Source organism: Seriola lalandi, unplaced genomic scaffold, assembly GCF_002814215.2.
Source record: "Seriola lalandi dorsalis isolate HSWRI2012SDOR001 ecotype SW California unplaced genomic scaffold, Sedor1 jcf7180002054887, whole genome shotgun sequence".
NCBI classification, from domain to species: Eukaryota; Metazoa; Chordata; class Actinopteri; order Carangiformes; family Carangidae; genus Seriola; species Seriola lalandi.
Window position 1 is genome coordinate 2,186,027 of NW_019525439.1, and position 25,920 is coordinate 2,211,946.

The following is a 25,920-nucleotide window of genomic DNA, read 5'->3' on the forward strand; positions in this document are numbered from 1 at the left end:
CCCCCCCACCCCAAACTATCAGTAATTAAAAGTGACTGTCTACTTGTCTTTGTGCCAAATGGGAGAATTCAAAACATAGAAACTTAAAACAGTTTTTTGATCAGTTGTTTTTTAACCGGTGGGGAAGGTTCGGGTAAACAGTGCTTGTAAAGCACATGGACTCCTTCCTGTGCAATGCACAGTCCTGTGTCCGCCGTGTGTCAGGTTATGATGAAAGCAATTAAACATGACAGAGAAATAACACTATGTCCTGGATGACTCATGCTCAACGTTTTATTGACCCTGGTGGAAAATTAGCCCTTCAGCAAAGCACACAGAGTGGTCTGAAACAAAATATAAAGCATTATTCATGACAAATTAAAATTAACAGATGAAAAGAGCAGATAATTGAATAAGTAAAGACAATGTTACTTGTCATAGGCCAATGGGTTCTTGATATATGAGGGTAGTGGCTCTTGGCAGATTGACGGTTAGGCATAAACCTTCTTTGCACACGGGCATCTCAACAGGCAAATATATATTCATGGATTAATTTGGCTGCCACTGCGCACGTTCCAGCCCTTAGGCTCCTGCTGATCCTGGTCTAGACACTATTCTAACAGTTTATGACATGTCATTTTAGTCATGCTAGCAGCATAGCTCTAAGGGAGTGCAATGTCAGTCGCTTGAGAGCTAATGGATTGATTGCCATAACATTTCATGTAGACATTCATGTTCTCCAGAGGATGAATTGTAATTCCTCTTGTGCCAAGATCAGGTCAGAATTTCAATTTGCCCCATACTTTGGTTTATGACCGAGTACCTGCACAACTACTGACATTCCCATCATTGTCAGCTGTACTTTGTGTTCAATGCTAATTCGCAAATGTTAGCATGTAAAAATGCTAAACTAAGACATTGCGAGCACTCTGATACAGTAGGTGGCGGTATGCACCTGGTTGTTTTGCAATTTGCCAATAAACACAAAGGAAACAAAGAGTGCACTTGCATCATCAACTACGCATCATTGCATTATGTTCTCGCCCCGGTGCAGAAAGGGGGTATTGGTCTGTTGTTCTATTGCACCAATAAGCATTTAAATACTATTGAATTATTATAAATGATTCCATAACTCTCAGCATTTTGTGTGTAGCGTCCAGCAGGTGGTTGTATGTTTTTCATCTGCTCAGATTAGGGGCAAGCATTTAATTGCTTCATTAGACCAGAGTGATCTTTTCACGGCCATGTATTAATGTGACAGTTGTAAAACGTTACAATGTCACTTTCCTCAATAGCAGTCGACTTGAACCTCACTTAAGACCAACTTTTCAAGTGGATTCAGGAATGGTTTATTGATCCGTGCTGGAGTATCGTACACAGTGTTCACACTCATCAAACAAACTGGGCTCAGGTTTGGTATTCTGATCCGGGGCCCGTGGGTTCCATGATGTGAAAGCACCGTTAGTCTTGTCCTTTGTTGCTCTTGGACATATACAAAGGCTACTTCAAAGGATCTCTACCTGTCAGTACGTCAGGCAGGTTCCTCTATAATTAAATACATAGGAGTAAAATTAGTGTTTGACTTTGAAGGTCATGATCTTATAGGTTATTTATATGTGCAAGGTGCCTTCTAGTAGCAACAGTAGCATTTAGTAAAGCGTCCATTGACCTCATTATAGGTAGCTCATTTTCAAAAGACCTTTACTACCCAAATGTATTTGAAATGGCAGCGGTTTAAGCTTCGGTTTTAAAACAGAATTAATTGTAACTGAGTGTTGCTTTTTATCCACAACAACACCACAAGACCTCAAGCTTCAGAGGCTTTTTAACTTTATTTTAATTACTTAATAAATATTTAGAGGCAAGGGTTGCCGGAGGGATGAAATATAAATGAGCCTTTTTTTTTTTTTGTAAATAGCTCATGATATAATTCTCTGCACATACCCATTTTTTTTTTCTCTGTGTTGATGATACTTGTGAGTGTCTGTGTGTGTACAGGTAGGTGAAGCATGTGCTGTAAGTACAGAATCATATCTGAAATGACACACACTTGCACACTGTAAACATTTTCCTGCTAAGCTGTCTTCAGAACAGGTAGCGTTTTCTTTTAACTCTCCCATGCCTCTTACGTGTTAGGTGTGTTTCAGGAGAGGAGTTTTAGGCTGACTTGCCCTCCATTAAAGATTTAGCTTGTTCACAGAGGGGAGTTATTAGAGGCAGGGGCCCCTGCTCCTCAGGAAGAAGTTTCACATCAGGAGCAGTTTGTTGCTTTGTCAGAAGATTAAAGCCAGTTTGTTGAAAGGTCTTTTTGTTATTCCACATGATTGATCTTTTTCCACCCCAACCCCCACCCCCACCACTCTTTCATACGCCAGCTATGAATGCCAAGCCGGTCTCCTTGTCTCTCCTTCTCCCGCTTGATTTTCTTTTCACAGTTTCTGTCTGTTTTATCTATTTGCATGTCAGTGTTTCATGTCTTTCATTGTCTCTCCACTTTTGTCCCTCTGTTCCTCCTACATTTCTGTTTCAATATTACAAGAGCAGCGCTTTCCTCCAGCAGCCACTCAAGGATCTGTGCTTTCTCAAAACCGTTTTTCTGTTTCATGTTTACTTTGTTCCCTTCATTTTTTTCTCTCATTTTCTCTTATCCTCTTTCTCATTGTCTCTATCTATATATATATATCTTCCATGTTCAGTGGTGCAGTGATACTGGCGATCCTTTGCCCCTTTCAGTCCCTGTGCTTGAGGGACATTGCTGATATAATTATAGCTTTTGATTATCCTCCAGACTGACCCTACGATGGCCTGGCCCCGATGCAGCACCAGACTGCCAGCCGTTACTACTGCTGCATCTAATGAGGGACGCCTAGTGTTTCCCACTGCCGGCTGACTCCTTGATTTATTGTTTCACTCAGTTCATACCTGCGGCTACATTCCTGTATATTAGGAAACATTAAATAATGAAGTTTACCCTACGACTGATGTAGCTATCCTGTGGTCTTTTGCACACAAGCATGCCGATGCTAAACAGCAGCCTGCATCCAGCAGTGATGTAGTGTAATAGGTGTAATAATCCCTCAAGTGAAAACTGGGTTTTTACCGCGGCATCACATGCGGCATGACACTACATAACTCTGACGTGACATTAAAGCCTGACATATAACACATTCTGAAAATAAAAATGCTAACATGGTTCCACTACATCAGAGTTACACTTAATGTTGAGATGCACAGATGGTAAGATACACTCCAGAGGACTGTGGTAGATCTGGAGGGGCATAAGTACCCTGCATTTAGTCCCGCTCTTACTGTAGCTTTAGAGGACTGTCACTAAAAGGGTTTTTGTACATAAAATGTTCTCTGCTCTTATATCAGAGCATGTTTTGACGGTCTGACTATAAAAAGCCAACTATGGACAGGTTCAAAACATCAGCCATCCCTTAGTCTGATGCACCAGGATATTGCTGTTAATCAAAGCACTTTCCATTGGAATGATTGACTTGAGATGTCAGACCAGTGCAGCATTAAGTTGTCAGTGCAGCGGAAGAAGGGAAAAATTTATGCTCCTACCAATGTAAAGTAGTATTGATATACAGATATTGGTCTGGTGTTCCAATACTATGGGCTCATATACGCTGCAGCTTTGTCTCAGTCGTGTGTGTTTGTCGGTGTATGTTTGCTTTGGCATACGGCAAATTCTGTATATCCGCATACTACACCCTCTCATGCACTCATTTACTTCCGTGAGTATTCTTCCATGTAGTACACTCTGTACACTTTGCGCTTGCATAGTGCGTGAGTTTCGATTGGGTAGTCCTGTCTCAAGTCGAACACAGCCATTGCGCACTTACCCGAAATGCCGATCGGCGCTGTTAAGTAGCTAGCTAGTGTTCACGTTCCTTCACAAATAAACATACTGATGGCCTCTATCAAACAACAGTATAGTTGTACTTTACTGTACTGCAAAACAAACAACTTGTGTTGATGCAACCATCATGAAAGCTGCAGCTTCCTCAGCCAGTCTGAAAATAGGTTGGTGGCCCCTCCCTTTCTGCTACATAGACAAGATGGCGACCGTTGAGGGTGAGAAGTGTCCAACTTTTTGACAGGTTATGAGTGCGCCATCTGGGTACTTATAGTGTACTGCATGTTGCTATAATTGTCCATGTCAACACACAAAATAGCGTACGAACACAAAATGAGACCTGCTGATAGCTGAGCACATTTTTATTATTCTTCACATTCCCTATAGAACACATTTCATCCTGCTTCGTGTCCTGCTTCACAGTATCTTGCAGAATATCGAATCATGTAGTGTCCAAGTGTAGTGTATTAACCTTTTAGGAATTAAGGTGAGGGCGATTGGAGGTCACTTTGACTCCCTGAGACAAGAAAGAGACTCATTTAACATTGATTTAACTCAGCACGGCCGTGCACAAACACACTGCAGACCTGAGCACACACAGCAATATAGAAACAAATTCATATTTACATACCCAGTGACTCTTTAATGAGCCACCATCTAATGATACAGCCACCTGTGACAGTTTTAGTGCAGTTGTTATTTCCAGCTTAAATACGGTCACTGCATTTAGTTCAGTGGCTCTGCGTGCGTGTGTGCGTGTGTGTGTGTGTGTGAAATGAGCACAACATTAAACAGTATGGACCGCCTTGTGTAGACATACCAGACTCCCTCCTTTGCTCATCTGTCATGTACACAAGCTCTTTGTAATTAAAACAGCTCATAGTGTGTATGCTGATTATGGGGGGAAATGTGGTTGGTGTTTATAACCTTGGCAGATCAAAGGAATCTCTGTGACCTCTGATATTTAGTCAGATGTACACATACACCCCCAGATCCATAGACACGCACACAGACACACGCACGCACGCACACACACACACACAAGTGCTTGGTGTCCTAACTGTAATTACGCAGATGGATAGAAAGTAAACACTTTAATTTGAATTCCTCCTTTCACCCTCCGTGTTTCACTAATAATTCCATTTACAGTAATTTGTTCTGCCTCAGGCAATGACTCATAACAAAGGCATTTGAACGTAAAACAAATGTACAACACACATGTTCGTTCATACGCACACACACACACACACACACCCTTTTTGTCCCTTCTTTGATTCTTCACACATTTTACTTCCCCTCCTTCCACTTTTCTCAGCTCCATCTCCACCACCACCTTTTCTCCACTATCAATGTTACAGCTTTTGGCCGCAGAAACTGTGGAATTATGGCATGTCAGTGTTTTAAGTGCTGCCACTATAAAATGGGCACAGAGAAACCATAAGAAGTAGAATGAGGCAGGCAGGCTATGCTCTGCTATGCCAGCCATTTACTACCCTGGCACGGCAATATCATGATACAGTGCACACTTGGGGCACATGACACCAAATCTACCCAGCAGATATTTATGAGGGATATATTATTTTTCATTATGCACACATTAAATCATCAGTTGAAATATTAGTTGAGTTTTCACTATTTTTTTTTTTTCCATGAGTGTGATTCCACCCTGGAGCTGAAAACACTCACAAGAATTCATGTTTTTTCTTTTTGCTTTAGAGTTTTATTTGCCCATTACCACAGTGCCATGGAAGTAGTTCACTTTTGAGTGCCTCTAATTCAAACACTGTCTGTTTGACTCTGACAGACACAGTACAAATTGGTACTTAACCACTTCCCAGTAGAGAATGGGCTGCTCTTTTGAGGATATAACCACTGTGTGATCTTTGATGGGACATTCGGGTTCATGTAGCTGACTACAGCAGTAATACTTGAGAGGGCAATAGGAACAGGAACAACATCAGCGTCATCAAAGTACCTATAATCACAGTAAAGACCATCCAGTAGGATATTATGGCTTTCATCCAATAGTTAACACATCACACACACTGGATATAGCTTCCTGGTTCCCACCAGATGATGCCATAGCCATGTTTTTATGGGGATTAACAGCACAGGTCGAGCGTTTCTCTGCTGGTTTGATTGCATAAATATCTCCTGACAACAGTTTGACCTGTGAAAGTTTCATATTGATCGCGATGTTAGATGCACTGTTTGCTAAATGTTTTACACAAACTTCACCGCTGCATCTCATCTGTTTTTACGCCTACAGCACACGGGCAAACCCTTCTGGAGTTAAAGGTTGTTCTGCAGCAACGTTACCCTGTTTCCCTGTCACACATGAGCTGCATTAAATGTGTCAGAACGGAGGTATAACTGACATGTGGGAGTGAGTGAGTGAGTCACTCACTGTTTGCTCTGTTGAACACATTGTTGATCTGTGCATGCTCATTTGGACTGTGGACCCACAGGACTATGCATTCAGTTTCCCAGAATAAGAATGATAATCCTGGATCGCTGGCCTGGTTTCCATCAGCATCTTATTCATGCAGTGCTATCAAGGCTCGCAGGGGGGGGGAGACTAATGATTTACATTTTGTCTAAAGTCAGATTTAGTTTAAAGGTCCCTGAAGTATTTTTGGCTAAATAAATTTTAGTGATATTCTAGGTATATTCAAAGCCCTTTACTTATGGATGAGGAATACCCATCTCTGTGTTTCACAACCAGTCCTAATTAAGCAAATAGATCTGGCAGGTTCCAATCCTGCTTTATGGCAAACAATTGCTTACTTACACATTCAGCAGACATGAAGCAACATTAGCACTAACTTGCAATACGACACCCATTAACTTTAAGTCAAATATTTACTTGTTTTAGCCCTCTTTTTCACTCCCCAATTCTCAGGGAAATATTCAGCTCTTTAGCAGCTATATGTTCAGTAGCTAGTTGCTAACGCTGTTTGACTTTGGTGCTGGGCAGGTAGTGTGCAGCTACAGATTTTCCACTGAAAAAAGTGGCACAAGGTGAGCATGATGACAGTGAACCAAAACAGTAAAGTTGCAAACATGTTACATTCATATTGCACACAGTCATTTGATGCAGTGTTATTATAGAAATATCAATTAAAGCAGCTTTAAATTAAGATTTTGCCTTTTGACTGCTCCATGTTCTCAGTAGTCGAGTTAAGGTTAAGGTGGCTCTGAAGTTTCTCGTTGTAGTCACCTTGGATTTATAGCGGTCTATATCAACTCCAAGTGAAAACTTTTTAAACCCTTAAAGAATAAGCCACTTTCCTGTCCATTCATGTCCTTAGTATGTTCCAAACTGTCATATTTTCACCTGGTGATGTTTTTATCTGGTTGTTGCACAGTTTCAAAAGATATGTAAAAAGTGATACAGGAGGGGATTACTGAAACATTTTTTGTCTGTAAATGACTAAATCAATGTAAAGGGTTTAGAGAAATATTGTGTGGGTCTACCCTCTCATGCATTGCTAAATGGGAACATCGCACGATTTAAATCATCATATTGCTTCTGGTTTGCTTCTGTGATGGTGCACCTTCTTCCTCTGAGTGAATTTTATGTTCCTGACAGTTGGCAGTGAATTTATGTAAAATACTTAGATTTAATGACATTCACATCTGATAAACAAGGGCCCTACGTTCCACCATATTTTACATCACCACTGCTATTCTTAGACACTTCAAACACACCAGCTAAGTCCCGTCTAGTCGTAGGCTTCATTTTCCCTCTCATGTGTGTGTCTTCTGGGAGTGTTTTTCGAACAGACGATGGAAAAGCAAGGCTGGTGTAATTAAGGTATTGGACTGAGGAGCTGGTTATAATTCTCTCAGTCATAATTTGCCAGGTTATTAAAAGGTGATAGTTACAGGCAGGTTTATTGTAACTCAAAATTAAAATGTGCAGTGTCAGTACAATTGCTTATCAAATGATGGTAGCTACATGGGATGTTATCATTGCCCAGCTGTACACACCCCTCTGACAGAGGCCTCAAGCTTGAGGAAGACACACACCACACCCCCCACCCCACCCCCATCAGGGGCGGGTGAGAGGGGGAATCTTTATATATATATACAGTGTATGGAGAGAGAGAGAGAGAGAGAGAGCGAGTAATAAAAGAAGTAAGAAGGAAGCAGAGGAAGATTGGACTGAGTTACATCCCATTAACATATTAGTCGCTGAAAGCATTGAAGGATAAGGAAGTAGAAGCCCTCATGAATATCAGATGCAAGAATCAATTTGAAGAACTGTAGTGATCGCTGACAGCCTGAATACACCCTTATTGATAACTGACAAAAAAATCACATCTTTAGTAGCACAGATGCCTGTTTATTATTTAATTTTTATTTGGATGAGTGAATAGCTGATTTGTTAACTAAAGAAAATACAATTATTGTTTTTAGCTGTCATTTTGATTATTTTTATACTTAAATGGATATTTTTAATGAAGCTCTCAGCATTTAATGATATCACCTCTCTTTTCAATTTGGAAACAGTGTCAGCCAAAGACAGTTTACAGACAAAGACATTTTTTAGGAGGATTTTTTCCCATTATTGATGAGTTATACTGAACTGTTTCTGTGCTCTTTCCCTGAAAGGGAACACAATAGTGTGACAAATAACACAACATGAAAACACATCTTTCACACAACACAAATAAGATTATAGTCATCAGCTGTTATTATGTTCAGCTCTGGATGCTATCCATCCTAGTTTACTATCACATGGGAACACTGGGCAAATGTCAGACAGATGCTTCAAAGTTCATCACAATGGACCACTTTATGACAGGAGGAGGCCGTCATTTATACACACATGTGCACACACGGCCCTTTCTGGAAAGACCTCAAAGTACAACCATCATCCACAACCTTTCATAGAAGCCGTAAAGATGCACAAGCTAGATTTTCCTTACTGGCAGCTCTTTGTAAATTAGCCCTTTGTCAATTGAAACCCAAGGTCCATCAAGTGACCTTTTCAAATATCTCGCCTCTGTCAAAATGGAGTTATGCAGCTGCATAGTTTAATTCTGACTAGCAGCCAGCAACACTGACTTATTCATCAACTCCATATTTACAGCCCAGACTGTATACAGAGAAGGCACTTAAAGCCAATCTGTCTGACTCTCCCATCTTTGCACAACATTTTTCACCTTCTGCAAAAGAACACGAGATGACGTGTCGGACTCCTTTCCACACACTCCATCTCTTTTTCATAATCCCTTCTCTGTGCTTTCTGTCACTCACTGTCTTATTCCTCTCCTGTACTTTTGAACTTTTTCCCCCGTTAATCCTATTTCCCGAAATGGCCCTGTGTCTCTGGCCAGCTCGCCCGGGCTGCAGCAGGAGAATTAAGGGCCCAGCCGTTTGCTTTCCAGCCAAGTGTAAATGAACAGAAAGAGAGGAGAGAGAAGCAGGAAGGGAGACAGAGAGAAGGCAAAAGAAACACTGGCAAACAGGCAAAGAAAGTGAGATTGGAAAGTGTGAGAAGAGACTGATTAAAGTGATTACAGTGCTGACATTGTCGTCCCTGAATTTACCACTGCCTGCTTCATAACCTTCGCACATTGAACATCTTCGCGTTTTCTTCTTTTGACCTTGTTGTTTGTTGATCTCTGCCATTACTGTCTCTCCTCTCGTTCTATTTCATGTTGCCATGGGTTCTAATGCACTGGCATAATCTGTTATGTGATAACAGGTCTGTAATAAGGAGGAGAGGGGGATTTGTCTGATGTGTGCAATGCAAGACTGTCCTTATTAGAGAAAAGACAGCATCGGCCATTTGTTCAAATGTTTACATTTTTCGGAGAAGCAACCTCTTATGGTGATGTGAATAATCTCCTCTCTCAAAGGGAAAGGCAACATTAGTGTGACATTGTTATCGCTCCACAAAATCTCTTGAGGAGGAGGTAAGGTGGATGGCGAGGTTAGAGATGGCAACCCGCATTCCATCTCCCACCTGCAACACTGGTTTGATTATACCACGGCCTTTTTTTTGCTTATTCACTTTCTTGCCGACATTTAGATGAAGAAAAATGATACCACTCTCATGTCTGTGCATTGAAGTTGAAGCTACAGCCAGCAAACGGTTATCTTAGCTTTGCATAAAGACTGTAAACATAGGGAAACAGCTAGCTTGGTTCCACTCAAATGTAAGAAAATCCATCAGCATCTCTAAATCTCATGAATTTGTCTTTGTTGTCATTTGTTTTACAAAAAAAAAGTTTAAGAAAAACATGCTGTGGGATTAAGTGCTGGAATTTTCTTGACTTGTACAGTGACTTCCTTGACTCCTGACATCACCATGAGGTTGCTAGGCAGTCTTAAAGTTTTTGTGCTACTTAAACAAACAAGATATAACAAGTTAATTTGTGAGCTTTCAGGGTAGTGGTCAGTGGATTTTGCTTCCTGCTTTGGACGGAACCAGGTTCTCTGATTCCTCCTGTTTCCAGTCTTCAAGCTAAGCTAAGCTAACGGCTGCTGTCTCTAGCTTCACATTTAGTGAGCAGACATGAGAGTTGAATCAATCCTCTCATCCTACTCTTGGCAAGAAAGCAAATAAGCATATTCCCCCAAATTTCAAACTATTCTTGTTATAGCTTTTTCCAGAGCTTTCAATTGAATCCCATGGTCTTCCTCAGTAGATAAAATTTGCTTTGTCATGATGGCTCAGTTGTCAACAAGAGACTTAGATATGAAAGTTTTAAATGAATGTTTATGAATTAATATTTAGATGAATATTTTATTTATATTAATTAAACCGTTTGTTTATACACAGTAGTTTTTTTTGTAGGTGAGAGAGTCAGAAATGCTCATGACTCATTTTTGCTATGGATACGTCTTTTGTAAAGAAAACAACATATTTTGTTGTGGAATGAGGACTTGTTATCTAATGCTTGCATGTTTGTGTGATGAAGCACAAATTGGTAAATGTGTTTCCTGTATATCCTCCAGATGTGTGCACATAGATCCATTCATTTTCTTTTGTCGAAAATGTTCAATCTGATGTATGAGAGATTGGGGCATGCAGGACTTGTTTTTCTGCCTCTGTGCAGCAAAAAAAAAAAAAAAAAAAAAAAAAAACAAGTCAGAGAGACAGATGAAGAGCAAGGAGGGGACAGACAGATGTGAGAGAGAAAGACCTAGAGAGACTACTTACACTGCAACAGGCTCAAGGGAAATCTAACCAGGCAATATCCAAACCGAGTCACTCGGCTCCTGCCACCTTAGCCCCACACAATTACAATACTATCTGACAAAGATATTGAGCGCAGATCCCTTGCTATTTCTGTAGATGCGTGTACCCAGCCAGAGCCTGATTTTATATAAAAGTACCAAAAATGGCATTAACACTGACTTATTGAAAAGAGAGGCCATGCAGCCAGGCAGAGCGAGCAAACACAGTAAGAATATGCTGACTCTCCTGAGTCCAGCAGAGACAACACAGAAGGTGACTGAAGTGCTCATTGCCTTGTCTGAGGTGGAGGGTGTGTTTTTGTATAGGTGACCTTTTCCTCCACACCACCTCTGAAAGGCTGAATGGTGGCCTTATACAGGGTGGAGTCTCAGAGAGATATAGCCTACATCAATGAGGTCTGGAGGAGGAACGAGAGAAAGCACAGTGACAAATTGCTGTCTTGTCCAGCAATGAGAAACAGGAAGGATTCAGGTTTAAGTTCGATAACCTAAATGCATGAAGAAAAATGTTGCTTCAGAAGATTTTGTTCATTTATACCTGAGCCCAAAGAGAGAATTGTCGTTTCTGCTGATAGCGATATACTGACTCCCATACACATAATTACCAATGTGGCCCACTAGCCACGCACTAAATACCAAGGTACCTCAGGAGATTTTTTTTTTCATTTTCGTCCTTTAATAATAAATCATTACAAAATGGCAAACAACTTATTACACTGAAAAAGACAAGAAGAAAGCTTTAGGAAAAAGACAGTAAACGGACCATGAGTTAAGATTTTCTTTTTCAAAATTACATTTTTGTATTAATTTGGACACTTCTCGTGTGGTTTTCATCATGTTGCGAATCCCCTGTTTCAAACACATTAGTTTGCAGAGAGACAATGCAGAAGTATTTTTCAGTTCACTCTTACTTTTTTAACAACCTTATTTGCATTTGATTCATACTTGAATTGTTACTTCTTTTTTTCCAAAAATAAAAGCAATAGCGAGCAGCGTAAAAAATGTAGTATCTATAGGTTCAACTCATAAACAAAGCCACTATTTCTAGTATCAGTTGTTGAGTTTGATTGTTAAAACTCTGCTGTCGCTGCTCTATATCAAAGCAAAACTGTGCACACCCAAAATCATTTTCACTTGCGCTGCCTCCTGTATCAGTCATGTCAGGATGGAGGTAGTTCAGATTCCCCATTTTACTGATGATAAAAACCAATGAGACATAGTTGCAATTTCAAAAAACTTATGTTAAATGTAGCATGTTATCTTACATGCTGCATAGTAATGAAGTTTTTCTCTTGCGGATGAAGTATCCATTGGTGGTAGGAGTACCTTTGTGCTAAGGCTGTGAGAAAGATGAATCAGGTTCAAGAAGCACTGGGGAGAATACCTGCAGAATTTAGGTGGTGTCAGCATTCCTGGTGATGGAAAGTAAGAATAAAATGTTCCATATAGGAACTTCAGTTTTTCTGAAATATCATGTCATTCATCTATGATGCTCTGTCTTTTATCGTATAGCCTGTGGTTTTAAGGGAGGTTTTTTTTACCCTTCGGTTTTGGGGGAAGAAGGGAGATTTTCAGGCATAATGTTGGCATCAGCATAAGCCTAACACTGGCATGAGCAGAACATATGTGGTTCTTTTAGTTACGTTTGCATGCAGACCATTCTTTTCACACTTTCTATGAAGCTGTTTTTTCTGTTGGTTAAACCTTTTCAATGAACCCTTTTCTAAATATATTCCTCTTTGAAGCCAACCCAATGCTTTGAAAACAACCTTTTTCTGCCTGTGAGTCATATCAATTACCTTGTTCTTTTGACATTGCTCTCATTTTAATGAATGTCCACAGCCCATGTTAAATTAAAGACTCTTACTTTTACTTTTCTGTCATATATCTCCAGAGGGCTCCTGGAGGATTTGTGGTCCAATATCACTCGCACTTTATCTTTCTACAATCATTGCAATCAAGCACCGGTGGACATTAGCAGAGAGTGAATCTTTTCCCTATCACAGGTCTATTCTTCTCTATCACTCTTTCCTAATGAGAATCACTTAAATTACAAAGTGTAGTAATGTTCGAAAATGGTTTCAAGTTGTGGTATGTAGTAATGTTTTGGCATCAATGGGGAAAAAATTCTGTGATCACCTTGCAGCATATTGTAATGCAAGTGGTCTGAGAGCAAACCGGACGTCTGCACCTCCTCTTGGCTCTGTTTTCAGACTTTAGAAAATATGACTTGTGAAGAGAGACCTTGGCCAATCACAGGTCTTTTCAGAGACGAGCCTTCCAATAGATATGTGACAATATTGGTGAAGTGTTTCAGAGATGGAGAGAACTTGTGCTTCCCCTGGACAGGTACAGGCGGCTAATTTAATTTTCCTATAATATCTAAAGGTGTTGTAGTGGCTGATTGAGTAGGTAGATTTACCATGAAAGCAAGTGATGTGGCTATGTTGAATGTTGCTAATAGTTTAGCCTTCTGCTAACTGTAGGCTCACAGCTGTGGCTGTGTTACAACTTGTGTTGCGTGCGTGTAAACACATGCGTTTGCCCATGAAGTTAGAGCTGCAGGAGCATTGCTGTATTTTCAAATTGTGGTGTTTTTGTTTGTTTTTCCTTCTTTTGTAGATTTGAGCTTATCACAGCTTTAAGGAGCACTGGTATAAAGACATTTTTACAGCCTCACGCAGTCCAAAGAGACTGCGACCCCTTCATATATTCAACACTATAACATATATAACACATAACATCTCTGCCTCAGTCTCTTTTGCTATTTGTTTTTTTCACTGTCTCTCCCTGTCTTCCTGTGCTTCATGCTAAATACTAAGGGTGCAAATTCACTGTTTGCTGAGCCCTGTTTGCTAGTTTCCGCATATGGCACATACACAGTTTACTAACAGGCTGATTTACACCTCAAACATTTACATTTTTTAAACAATAATTTCAAACAGAAGTAGACAAACACTGACCACTCATCTCTGGCCAGCGACTGTCAGTTTTGCTGGCTGAAATCTTCACTGTCGCTAGCATATTTTATCAGCTGTAGCAAGCTAGCTACTTACGCAAACATTAGCTCCATGACTTGTTTTTTTATTTTTCAGTATGTTTTAAAACGAGAATCTTGTGAATGAGGTCTCAAATATGCATTTAATGGTTACATACATGTACATTATATCATGAAGACTGAAGCTAAAGCCACAAGTCCCAGGTAAAAAGCGAGCACCCACCAGTTGATGATGTAGTATTGACATGTAGTAGCTACAGCATTGCAGTGTAGAGACGCTTTTAGGATGAGAACTAGTCAATGAAAATTTAACACAATGTAATGTACAGGTTTTGTTTTTGTTTTATTTTTTTAAAAAACCTAACCACTTAGTTAATGATGCTTAATGATGTGTTTGTTGGCCTTGGCAGTAACGCTAGGTTACTGCAGAAGGTAGTATGCTAATTAGCCGGACAGGCCAATGATTACCTTTTACAAAGTACATAAACACACTATTTAATCTGTTCTTCTTTTGAAATGAACTAATCTCACAAATGAAATTGCAAATAATAAAGTAATAACTTCATAAATTCCACGATAACAAACGCTTTCAGAAGCAGAGGGGCTGAGTTAAATCAACAGAAATGCGACCATACTGAAAAGAAATACAGCGCCAAACATCCAGTTGCCCTAGAAGTTACAGTGTGCATAATAATGTTTTGATATTTTATTCATTCCTGCAACGAACAGGGTCACATAGAGAATAGCAACTTTAAGGATTCACTGTTTTGCTCAAGGGGACTTCAGCACAGTGAATGCTCACAAACACCTGGGCTTCAACCTTGGTGGTCTAATTGAAGTGCGGTATTCTTGCTTGTTGCGCGACCTTCCTTCCCACTTGCACTGGACACCGTGGATTTCAAAGTGATTTGTGACATCTCTTCACAGTTCAAATTCTTCCTTTATTCTATCCACCACTTACTGTAAATCAAAGCTAAAAGACCTTGTTCATAAAAATACTTAGGCAGCAGAGTCACTTTGACATCTCAATCTATGAAATACAGTAAATCTATCTCCAATGTAGTCTATAAAAGTGTTATGTTACCCAATAACCATTAAAAAAAAAAGCATTTGTAAAGATTTCTTTGCCTTATTCTGGGGAAAATGTTTTGAATAATAGTGAGGACACATTCAAAATAATTTACTGCATGATATTAAAAAATGACACAAAATAGTGACGAGATTTTTATTTGCTGTTATCTTTCCTTGCTTTAACAGGGCAATAAAATTTGAGATGAGCCACTTATTAACATGGATATTATAATGACATTTTACAGTCTTCCCATCATAACCACCTTAAAGAGACTATAAGAATCTCTAGTTGATCGAAAACGTGAACACACTGTCTGTAAAAATAATATAGCGTTTTAGGGCAATGGCATCAGCAACAGCGCTGGAACTTCATGTTCTCATAGAGATAATATTATGGGCCTTATGGCTGCACTGCAAGCCTCGGATCAACTCTTTTCCCACTCAATGAATTCATAATGTAAGCCTCCTGCATGATCAGTAAATGGAATGTGCAAATGTAAGACTAATATATGATTTAAGGCGAGGATGTTATATACATTCACAATCAATAATTTACAAATGTGGATGCAGCTGCAAAGTACTTCATTTGAATATATCTTGGTTTTAATCTCCTCCAGAGTACTGACTCCACAATTAGTGTAATTATATTAGGGAAAATAGTGTATTATTGTTTTTAATTACCTAAGCATAAATAGCGTGTGGATACAAAAGGCTTGGAGATTGGTGTACGTGTAAGTGCAGACTTTTTGCTTGATGACCTATCCAGGATGGATGGATGGATGGATGGATGGATGGATGGATAACCAATTGATGAAAACCTCACTGTGTAAATATATAGAGAACTTAGTCATGCATTAAAGACTTTTACTTATGGATAAGCAAAAAAGACTTCCAGCAAGTATCAAAGGGGCAAATGCCAATAATACAGAATATATACATTATTGAATTATTATTATTGTTTAATGGAAGCAACATTTTAATGTTGTAGCTTGTGAATGTGCAGCAATTTTAACTGTTGTACATAATGGGTATTTTAATCTATAACAGTGCATTATATATATGAGATGATGATATGAGATGTTTTGTACAATAAGTGCAATATTTACTTCTGATCTGACAAAGCTGTGAAGTCTGGAGAGGTTAAGGCACAAACCGTGTATATCATGGTTTGGGTTAAAGTATCTATAACAACATCTATCTATAACACAATTATATGGCTTACCCTGACCATGTTTGCCCTTTCACCACCATCATCTTCACTCCTCCAATCCACCCACTCCTCTACACACCCACCTGCCTTCATAACCCCCATCAGAGAGGCAGTCCCGGGTGAGCAGGTCGGTGGAGGGGTTTGAATCTAGAGGCGCAACTTCCTCTGGCCTCTGAGAAACTCACTGAGAGCAGGGAGCTCAGCGTGTGTTTAAGTGAAAGTCCTGTTAACCCCCATTACCCTCTGCAACGCTGTACTGGAGGATTAGCAGAATACAAATAGCCCCTTTTGCTCCCCCCTCACCCCACCCCCGTCCTCTACACTGCAACTCTTACACCATCCACTACAAGAGTTGCTGACGACGAGAAAGAGTGAAATATGATTTGGGGGCCAAGCAGGTGTTTACTGCATGCTAAACAGTGTCCTGCTGCTCATTATGCCGGCCTTAATGGTGAGAATACATTAGCAAACGATGTGAAGTTTTAAATTGGCAGGAGGGCGATGAAGAGGCACGCTATCATAATGCTACTATTGCTTGGTACCATGTGACCTTGGCTTGCAGAAGCTCAGATCATGGTGTGCAACAAGGGAAATGCCAGAGGGTTTGGAGGCTAATTAATAATTGATAATTCAATGCTTCTTTGTATTGCATTTGGTAGTGTGAAATCAAAAGGCATTACAAATCAGCTGGAGCTGGTCTACTATGAGCCAAAATCTGCCCACACTGCTGAACCTCCTGAAACATTTGGAGATTGTGTTGATATCAGTGGATAACAATGTAGTGGGCTCAGCTTTTGTCAAAGAAAAATATTTACTGCATAAGAAAAGCCACCTTTCATCCACATACTCTTCAAGGGATTTGAGTATGATCTAGGCCTACGAGTAACATATTCTTTTTTTTTTTGATTCATTGTTTCATCATTTATTCTAGATGTGAGAAAAATGGTAAAAATCCTCATCACAATTTCTCAGAGCCCAAAGTGATGTCTTCAGATTGTCTGTTTTGTCAAACCAATTAAGGTTTAAGCTTTTTTTCCTGACAGTACACTGGCTTATTTCCGCTGTGTGAGAAAGGATCATGCCATGCTTTCATGGTTAACAGATTAAAACAACGATTAGCTCTTAACCTTCGGCGTTAACCCAGTTTGAACACAGAAGTAGAGTGAAAACCACAAAAAAGGGTGGTAACTATTAATTTTCCGTCCACACACCCGCCCTCTGCTCCTGTTCTCTTCATCTCTACCTTCCTCGACGTGCCTCTCCTTGTCCTCTGCCAAATGTTCTTTTTTATTTTTTTCCTCCTCCACTTCTGCTCTCCTCTCTCATTCTCATCACTCACTCTGCCTCCATTGATCCTCCCATTTTCCATCGCCTCCTTCTCTCTCTCCCTCTCTGTCTTTCTCTCCTTCGCAGTTGCTCGGGACAATATAAAGCAGACCAATATGAGATTTCTTGGTTGATGGAGAGCCACAGCCACTCTATCACACTGTCTTTGTGTGTGCATTTGTGTGTGCGTGTGTGTGTCTGTGCCATAGCACTCTTGTCTCCGCTACTGTGTATATGCTGTTTTGTGTGTGTATTTATTTGTTTATAAGTGTGTGTATGTGTGTACATCTATGTCTTTGTGTGTGTGTTTGTCATACTGCAGCTCTAGAGGCATGTGGCTGTCAGTCTAATTCTATTTCTATGGGAGACAGAGATGCTGGAGATAGCAGTGTTGTGCGAGCTAGTGTCCTGCCCGGGCTTGTGTTTCAGTGGAGCATCAATTAAAGTGAACTGGCTCCTGGGAGAGGAGTGGTGGCCATACGCCATGCTGCAGACACACACTCTATTCCCTTAGACAGATCGAATGGTTCCACGCTATACAACACTGCCTGACAGCACACAGCCTGTTGGAACACAAACACACACACACACACACACTCATAGGCCTGCAAATAGATGCACTCACACAAACACTGACTCACTTGCACACATTTCTGAATCCACTCTGATTGCACTTGTATTTTGGAAGAGGGTCTACATGATTACTGGAACTCTAGGTATATACCTATATATGCTCCTGCTGAAAATTACATTTTCTAGAAAATGGCCACCCCAGAATGTGCATGAGTGCACCTTCGGAGCAGAAATTGATAAACTTTGTCATTGTTCGCTCCATGGCATCCATATTGTTGCCACCTCGAGTCGAATGTGAACACATATTTTTATGGTTATTAATCATAGTGGCATCTCATTTTTACGGGCTTATTCCTCAGAGAGTGTGCAGAATGTCACTGTCGTGCAGTAGCAGCTCAGCACCGCCCGGGGAATAAATGTACTTAGGCTGAGAGCTTGTATGACTCTTGCATGGCAGCAGCACTGAGTCTATTTCTCTCCTGAGGTCATGAACTAAATCTAAATGTTTACAGCTGTGCACAGAGACAAAAGTGGAATAAGTCTCAGCGGGCTGCAATTTTAACCCAGGTTTAGAGGGTTTTCTTGAAAGGGAAAGCAATCATCAGCCATTGTAATGATTTATGGATGTAATAATAGAATTTACACATATTTCTGAGCCTGAATTTGTACTGTCTGGCAATAAAGCAGCTAACTGGCTTATTTTTACGTATAATACATGTTAGCATAATACAAGTATGACAGTATTATAGACAATGTTACAGCGTCTGTATTCATTTCATAATAACAATGGATCAACTGACTGTGTGTAAACATCAAAGGGGTCACTCATAGTGATGAACCCATAAGGACTTATCACCAAACTCTGCAGTCCTGCTTTGAATTTGTCTGGTTTTGTCTTTCTAGCCTACAACTTAACTGTTTTGGTTCACTCTCACTGCTCTCATGACATCATTTCTGGCAGCAGCAGGAAGCTGTTTTCAGTGAAAACTCTCTAAATGCTCAGCAGCAAGACAAACTCAGCAGCTAGCTGGTGAACATAGTGGAGCATTTAGCAGCTAAAGACTCAGATATTTCCCTCAGTAATTCATGGAGGCCGACAAAAGAGCATGGATATGGGAATTACATTTGTTAGGTGGGTCAAAACGAAAGCTAATAGCTAATATAAAAGCTAATAGCTAGAAATAGGCAACTATTTGCTAATATTACGTTTAAATGGGATCATATGTCCATGTTGTGCTCACAGCTTTTGTCCACTGCCCCCAAGTGGCCAGAGATCAGTTATTGCTTAACAATTACAAAGTGCTGTGCAGATTATAAGTGAAGAGAAATTGACAGAAAAGATACAATAATATCTTACTCACCTCAGGGTTCTTTGGGTGGAAGCGTTGAAGAGTTTGGAGTTTGCTTATCTGTCATGTCAATTATAGATTTTCAAAGTTTCGTTTTTTTGTCCAAATACATTAGTGACTTCTCACCTACGAGTTAGCTTACAGTGCTTGGCAATTCCATAGACTCCCATCTGCTCATCAGATCTATTTGCCATCAGTTAGACAGTACTCACAGGATTACAGCTGTTAATAAAACTAGGGCGGTGACAGCAATGCACTGCCAGTTTTCTGAAAAGCAAGACAAAAAATTCAAAGCGTTGTTCAATCAAGCATGGTACCTCGTAATTGCCTCACATTTTGCAACTAAGCATAAAACATCTTACAGCGCGTTCTTGCAATGCCACAGTGTTGTTTGTAGCAAGTTTCAGGTGATGTAAAGCCGAACATAGAATAATCCACAGTTTGTCTGGTCTACTTTTCCACGCTGCTGCACAGAAGTTGCTCATTTTGCTTTTCCGCTCCATCCCCTCTGCTGAGATGTCATGTAAAACAAACCAAAACCCCACAGCTTTTTCCTTAGCACACATTTACAGAGTATTCCCCCACTTCACTTGTTTACACATGATAGCGTGCCTCAAGTAAACATTAGGAAGGGCTCCATCAGTATCACATGAAAAGATGGAGTTTACTCAAGTCAGTGCTTCTTAATCTTGACATGTGACGAATGACACTAATTTCCTCTTCTTCTTCTTTTCTCCTGCGAGTGCAGCAACGTTTTGATGATGTAAACACCTTAGTTTATCATGGCTGTTTCCAAAGTGCCTGAAGTGGCTGCTTCTGTAATTGCGGGTTGTAGCAGAGTGCACATGATTGTGGGTGTATGCGTTAAAGACTGTGCTTGTCTGCGCAAAAAAAAAAAAAAAAAAAAGCATACACAAATTTATGTGCATTATCTTATGAGTGTTCGCAGTCAGTTCTGAAGTGACGTGGTGAGAAGCGGGACGAAAATTTTCCTTTACCAGTCACCCAGGCTTGTGATTCCATCACATCTACACCTTGATTAAGATCTTTAGGCTGTGACAGTAATTACCTGCCAAATACTCGTCTTAAGCACACTGCAGACCCCAGGGAAGGAAAGGGGGGAAGCTTGAGGAGGAAACAAGAGGCAACAGAGAGAGAGGGAAAGGAAATAAGATGATGACATAGCAGCTAAAGTGTGGGTAAAACCAAGAGCTGGGGGAAATTGGAAGAAATTTTTTATTTATTTTTTTTTAAATGGAGTGTTTAGTGAAGGGGGAAAGGAGGAAGTACAAACAGAATTTGGGGGAAGTTAAGAGGGGATGGAGGAGGAGGCCTGAGAGCGAAGATGGCAACGATACCACTGAACAGGGAGTTTCCTCTGACAAGTTTATTTCTCCATTTTAGGAGTTATAAGACTTTTATCTCTTAGGGCAGTTACACTTGTTTCATTTATGGCAGGGAAAAGCCATAAACTTCATTGCAAAAAACCAACCATTCTTCTTCTATGCTGTTCTATTCACCCATATCTTCCATATCAGCTCCTTGCTCACAAAGCAAAACCAGGTCAACATATCTGCATGCTTGACTCCTTACAAAATGTCTAGCTGTCCAGACACAATTTTTAAAAACAAAAGGAAGTGATTACCACGGCAACAGATGAAGCTTCAAGGCATTTGATCATTTGGGTCAGCCATGTAAAGCTGTATTCATTTTAAACATCAGCTGCTCTTGACAGACTAATATAATGAGTAACTTTGCAATTGGAGGAATGGCACTGACCAAGCTGTACAAACACAGTATTTGTACAGTAGTATTCAACCGCACATCTGTGTCTGCAGCACCAACAAATGTCAGCTTGTCTCCTCTGAGTTTTAACAATGGGTCTTCACATCTCCATTTTCCTCCGGTATTCTATCTATACCTCCTCTTCCATTGTCAGGCATTGTAACTCCCATCTTTTCACCTCCTACAAATTAAGGCCTGCATTCAGCCATCAATCACACTAGTGCAGTCTTCAACAGAACAAGGAGATAAGGAGGCGAGGGCTGTAATGCTTATTTGTCCATCAACTCTCTCTAACTGACTAACAGGCTGAATCACAGTTAGCTTGCCAGCGACGGCCTTGTGCTGTGTAGGATCGGCATGTTATTTGGTTTGATTTCTGTTCTGGTTATTTGGTTGTCAGCAGAGAGAGTGAGGCGCGAGGTGGGTTTGCGCGCTACCTGTTTGCCTCGCGACCGCTGATCCATGAAGACAAACTCATTTTCTCCTCCGCTGGTAATGAAGAATGAAATCCTTTTTGTTTAACGGCAGTGGGTTTAGCACACAATTGTCTTTACTTCTGTCTGCGCTTAGAGCAGGTCAAGTAGATTTTGCTTAAGTGCCTCGTGCTCTCTCGGTAAGACAGATGATTCATTTAAAGAGGCATTCAAGCGTACACTGTTTAGCTTGCTGCCTTTGATGCGCTCCCTCGCGGCTCCCAGTCACACACACACATGAACACTTATGTTTTCAAGGGCCTATTAACACACTTAAACATACAAACTCACACACATACACATGGGTAGCTGCATGAATGTATATGCATAGGGCCACAATTGCAACAATTTTCCAGTTCCTGGTAATTAGCATTGCAAATCTCAAGGTGTAATTATATTTCTGCTTTTTGAATTAAATCATAATTCCTCAACAGACAATTAAAATTCTCTTGTTAATTCAATGTTTATTTCCTTCATCCTAGTGGAATTTTTCAGAAAGCAGTAACATATATTTATTTCATTTGGATTTACATTTATACATTTATTTATCAACCCTGCAGTAAAGTATTCCATATTTCAGTTTTTCCATCTTAACATAACACCAAAAAGAGAGAGAAATACAAATTAAAGGTACACTAGTCGAAATTTTTATTTTAATAGTCGGTCAAATAACTATGTGTAATTTGCGTGTAGTTACAAAGCTACACAGAAATATCACCAGCTCTGCAGTAGACAGAGCAAGGGACAAGTATTTTAGTGTCTTTCGGTTCATTCTTTTGGTCTCATGGCCTGCGGCTTTAATGTTTTGCTTCAGTCACAACGCTTTCATTAATCATGTTTCCAGCAGCAGGCAACAGTTTTCGGCAACTCTACGCTACCTGTCTAGCAGGTAACCTGTCTGTTAACAACTAACTAGTGAACATAGTGAAGCATTTAGCAGCTAGAGAGCTAGATATTTCCCACAGGTGTTGGTGGAGAGCTAAACAGAGAGTCAACACAGACTTATAGCATATGTCAGACAGCCTGGAACTTGTCTTCGAAGGAATGCTAATGCTATTCTGTTGTTTAGATGTGTAAATATGGAACTGTCTGCTAACGCCATTGCTGAATCAACTTTATAAAGTGACTATATGTCAATGTTGCATTTGTAGCTGGTTCCACTAGCCCTAAGTAGCCAAAAAAAATCAGTTAATTTAAAGTGCTAATGCTAATAAAATAAAATAACCATTTCATCCGCAACCTGTTTCAATTCTATTTCTTCATACCCTTATACTTTCGGCCACTGTAATTTAGTTATCTGTCTGCTCAGGTTTAGCAATTAAGCAGCCTCAGGTTTTCCAAAACCATCCTATTTCTTGTGGAGAGAGTGATTATCATGTATTGGGTGCTTCAGAAAAAACTGATTTGCATTTCTGTCAGTACTTCAGTCAGTTTCCCCCAGACTCACCCTTACACTTGGAGAAGCAGGAAAGCCAGGGTTGTTAACAGAAGGATATATAATAGCCCTTCATTAGAGTACTGGCTCATATCCAGCGTACCTGAATTTCATCCAATCCAATTGATATAGCTTACTCTCCTGCAACCCCGGGTCAAATAGCACTTGTAAATTATTCAGTGTTTATTTTAACTGACATAGAGAGTACTAGATGGTTGCGGATTTAACTCCAACAAGACACAGAAACATGCACAAAGTAGATGGAAATACTTTTTTTACTTTTTCTGTTTGTTGTTTGATTTTATAACCTAACCATCTGGCACACACATTTACTCAACTAATTTTCAAATGCTATACTGAGTCTGCTGTCTTGCTCTAATGCTTTATATGCCTCCCACTTTGCCTCAGTCCTCTAATACTTTGTTCCATCCATACTTTCTTTCACGTCCCCACCCTCCCCCCCATCTGTAGCACTGTTATGCACTGTTTCTTTGTGCTGATGTTGTTTTTCTCTCCACAGCCCCCTCTCACTCTTTCTTCCTCCACCTACTTGGCAAACGGTTGGCATATTATTTGTGCCCATAGCAGGTGAACTCCTGTTTGACTGCAAGGGCTTGTATCTGACATTTTACTACAACAATCACAGCAAAGACGAGGTATATTATTTGGGATAACATTGCTTCTTTTGCCTCTTAATGCAGTGAAATAAAGAAAAATGGATCACTGATATCTCGAGAATCAGCTACTGAGACACAGTATCATCATTTGTTCGGCTGTTTGCATAAAAAAGCTCTCTGCAACATCTGATGCTTCCCGCAGTGTTAAAGGGGTCAGTCCTAATCCCTCAGCACTTCCTGTGGCACTCATCTTCTCCCTCCCAATTGGCTGGGATGCACGTAGGAGGCAACGCTGCCATCCAGTAACATGGCAGATGTCCCTCACTGTGTGATTGCTCAGTGTCAAGTAGGCGGTGAAAACAGGTGACACGTTTATTTGCAGGGCGTTTGCAAAGAAGGCTTCGACGATTAGTCATCATTTGTGCAAATGTTCCCTCTCTTCACTTTCACTTCCCAAAGAGACCGGTCTTGGTTTAAAATTTAAAAAAAACGGTCGCCACACTTTGCATTCAAGTGCTTTGGCAAACGCAGTCAATTTTACTCCTACACCAGTAGACTGCACCATGCAACTTGACAGCAGTTATCTATTTACATAAAAAGCCTACCTGTCTCATGGAAGGACAGATGAATGTGATAGCTATTTCACTGGTTCTTCAGTGTAACAGCAGCCAGAATAATGCTGGAGCACTTCAGTTCTGTCTGCGTGTAGTATCCTCATGCAACACTTACTGCTCACTACAGTCATCTGTCCTGCTACAGTGATGCAGAGAGCAGCTTCTGCAGCCTTCCTCTAACCCCATTTAAGAGGGAATATCTCTACATTTAATAGGTCAAATGTGTTTTTTAGGGCATCGGCCCATGAAGCATGTATGAACATGTGCAGCTCTTTACTGAAGCTAAAAAACTCCTTCTACTAGTCCACCTGCTAAACTGCTCTTGCAGCAGTGCACACACAGTGAACTGTAACTTGGATGTATACATAGACATTCCAGTTATTCCAAACATCAGTGGATGCCTGACACAACGCCTTAAACAAGAGTTGTTGTCTTACTGAATGTATGGACTACAGATTACACACATGCATTCTACTTCAAATTTCCAGATCATCAAATATGTTATAATATATTTTAAAATGTAACATCTTTTGAACTGTTGGTCGGACGAAGACATTTGAAGATGTCACTTTGGGCTCTGAGAAGGTGTGTCACAATTTTCTGACATTTCATAGGCAAAAAAATCAATGATAAGCAATAACATGTGACAACATTTTCTGTTCATCTTCGCCGTTATTTGTTTGGGAGAGGCTGTTATTTTGCCTTAAATCAGTAGTGAGTCATGTACTGTATCAGTCCATATCAGTGCTGAAAAAATATGAGATCTCGTCCACTTATCACCGTGTTTTGTTGCAGTTTTTCTGTTGCCATTTTCTTGGCCCTTGCACAAAAAGACAACATTCCCCCACATTAATTGCAAAGCTTGGTCAGTTCTTTTCCTAAACTGGGCAACAGCGGTCAATGAGTGCAACACCAGGTCTAAACCTACACTCTGAAACCAGAGGGAAGTGGCAGGATGATAAATTAAGATTCAGGAATAACTGCTCTCACATTTGAAAAAAAAAACAAAAGAGTGCTTGATTACAAGAGGCAATATTGAGGCTCTTCAGGTTTCAGGCAATCCAAACAGATCACATCTCAAGTGTGTCAGATGTCTGAAAACAACCTCCAAATGGATACATTTCTGCAGTTCTTTCAGCTGGCGACATTCACCGACTGTGTGTCTAATGCATCTGGTAAACAACGCCGATGCTTGCCAGCAGTGAGGCAGATACACTATCTGCTTCACATTAACCTCCCTCTGTGTTCCCGATGTCTGTTGACCCAGACGTATTATAAACCTACAGGTAGGCACTGGAGAGTGTGTTATCGAGAGACGAGGGTGTCGTGCAAAGACATACACCAGAGAGCACCATTATCCTGTCTCGCAGTAGGGGCGCTATTGTCACATGCGGTGTAATGTGCGTATAA

General features: G+C 40.3%; 1 protein-coding gene and 1 long non-coding RNA gene across 3 annotated transcripts in view; one reads left to right on the top strand and one right to left on the bottom strand.

Annotated features, from left to right (window-relative positions):
* Window positions 1-25,920, bottom strand: part of LOC147817808 (uncharacterized) — a 251,195-nt gene that overhangs the window by 55,113 nt on the left and 170,162 nt on the right. The window lies entirely within an intron of this gene.
* The window catches only part of samd12 (sterile alpha motif domain containing 12), a 101,321-nt gene that overhangs the window by 54,362 nt on the left and 21,039 nt on the right, over window positions 1-25,920 (top strand). The window contains exon 5 of one of the 2 annotated variants that reach the window (XM_023429090.2): window positions 2,768-2,954. The exons of the other annotated variant lie outside the window; for it this stretch is intronic. Within the exon in view, the coding sequence (XP_023284858.1) occupies window positions 2,768-2,772 (5 nt within the window). The 3' untranslated portion in view covers window positions 2,773-2,954. Of the gene's footprint in view, window positions 1-2,767; window positions 2,955-25,920 lie in introns of those variants that run through there. 2 annotated transcript variants of the gene reach the window in all.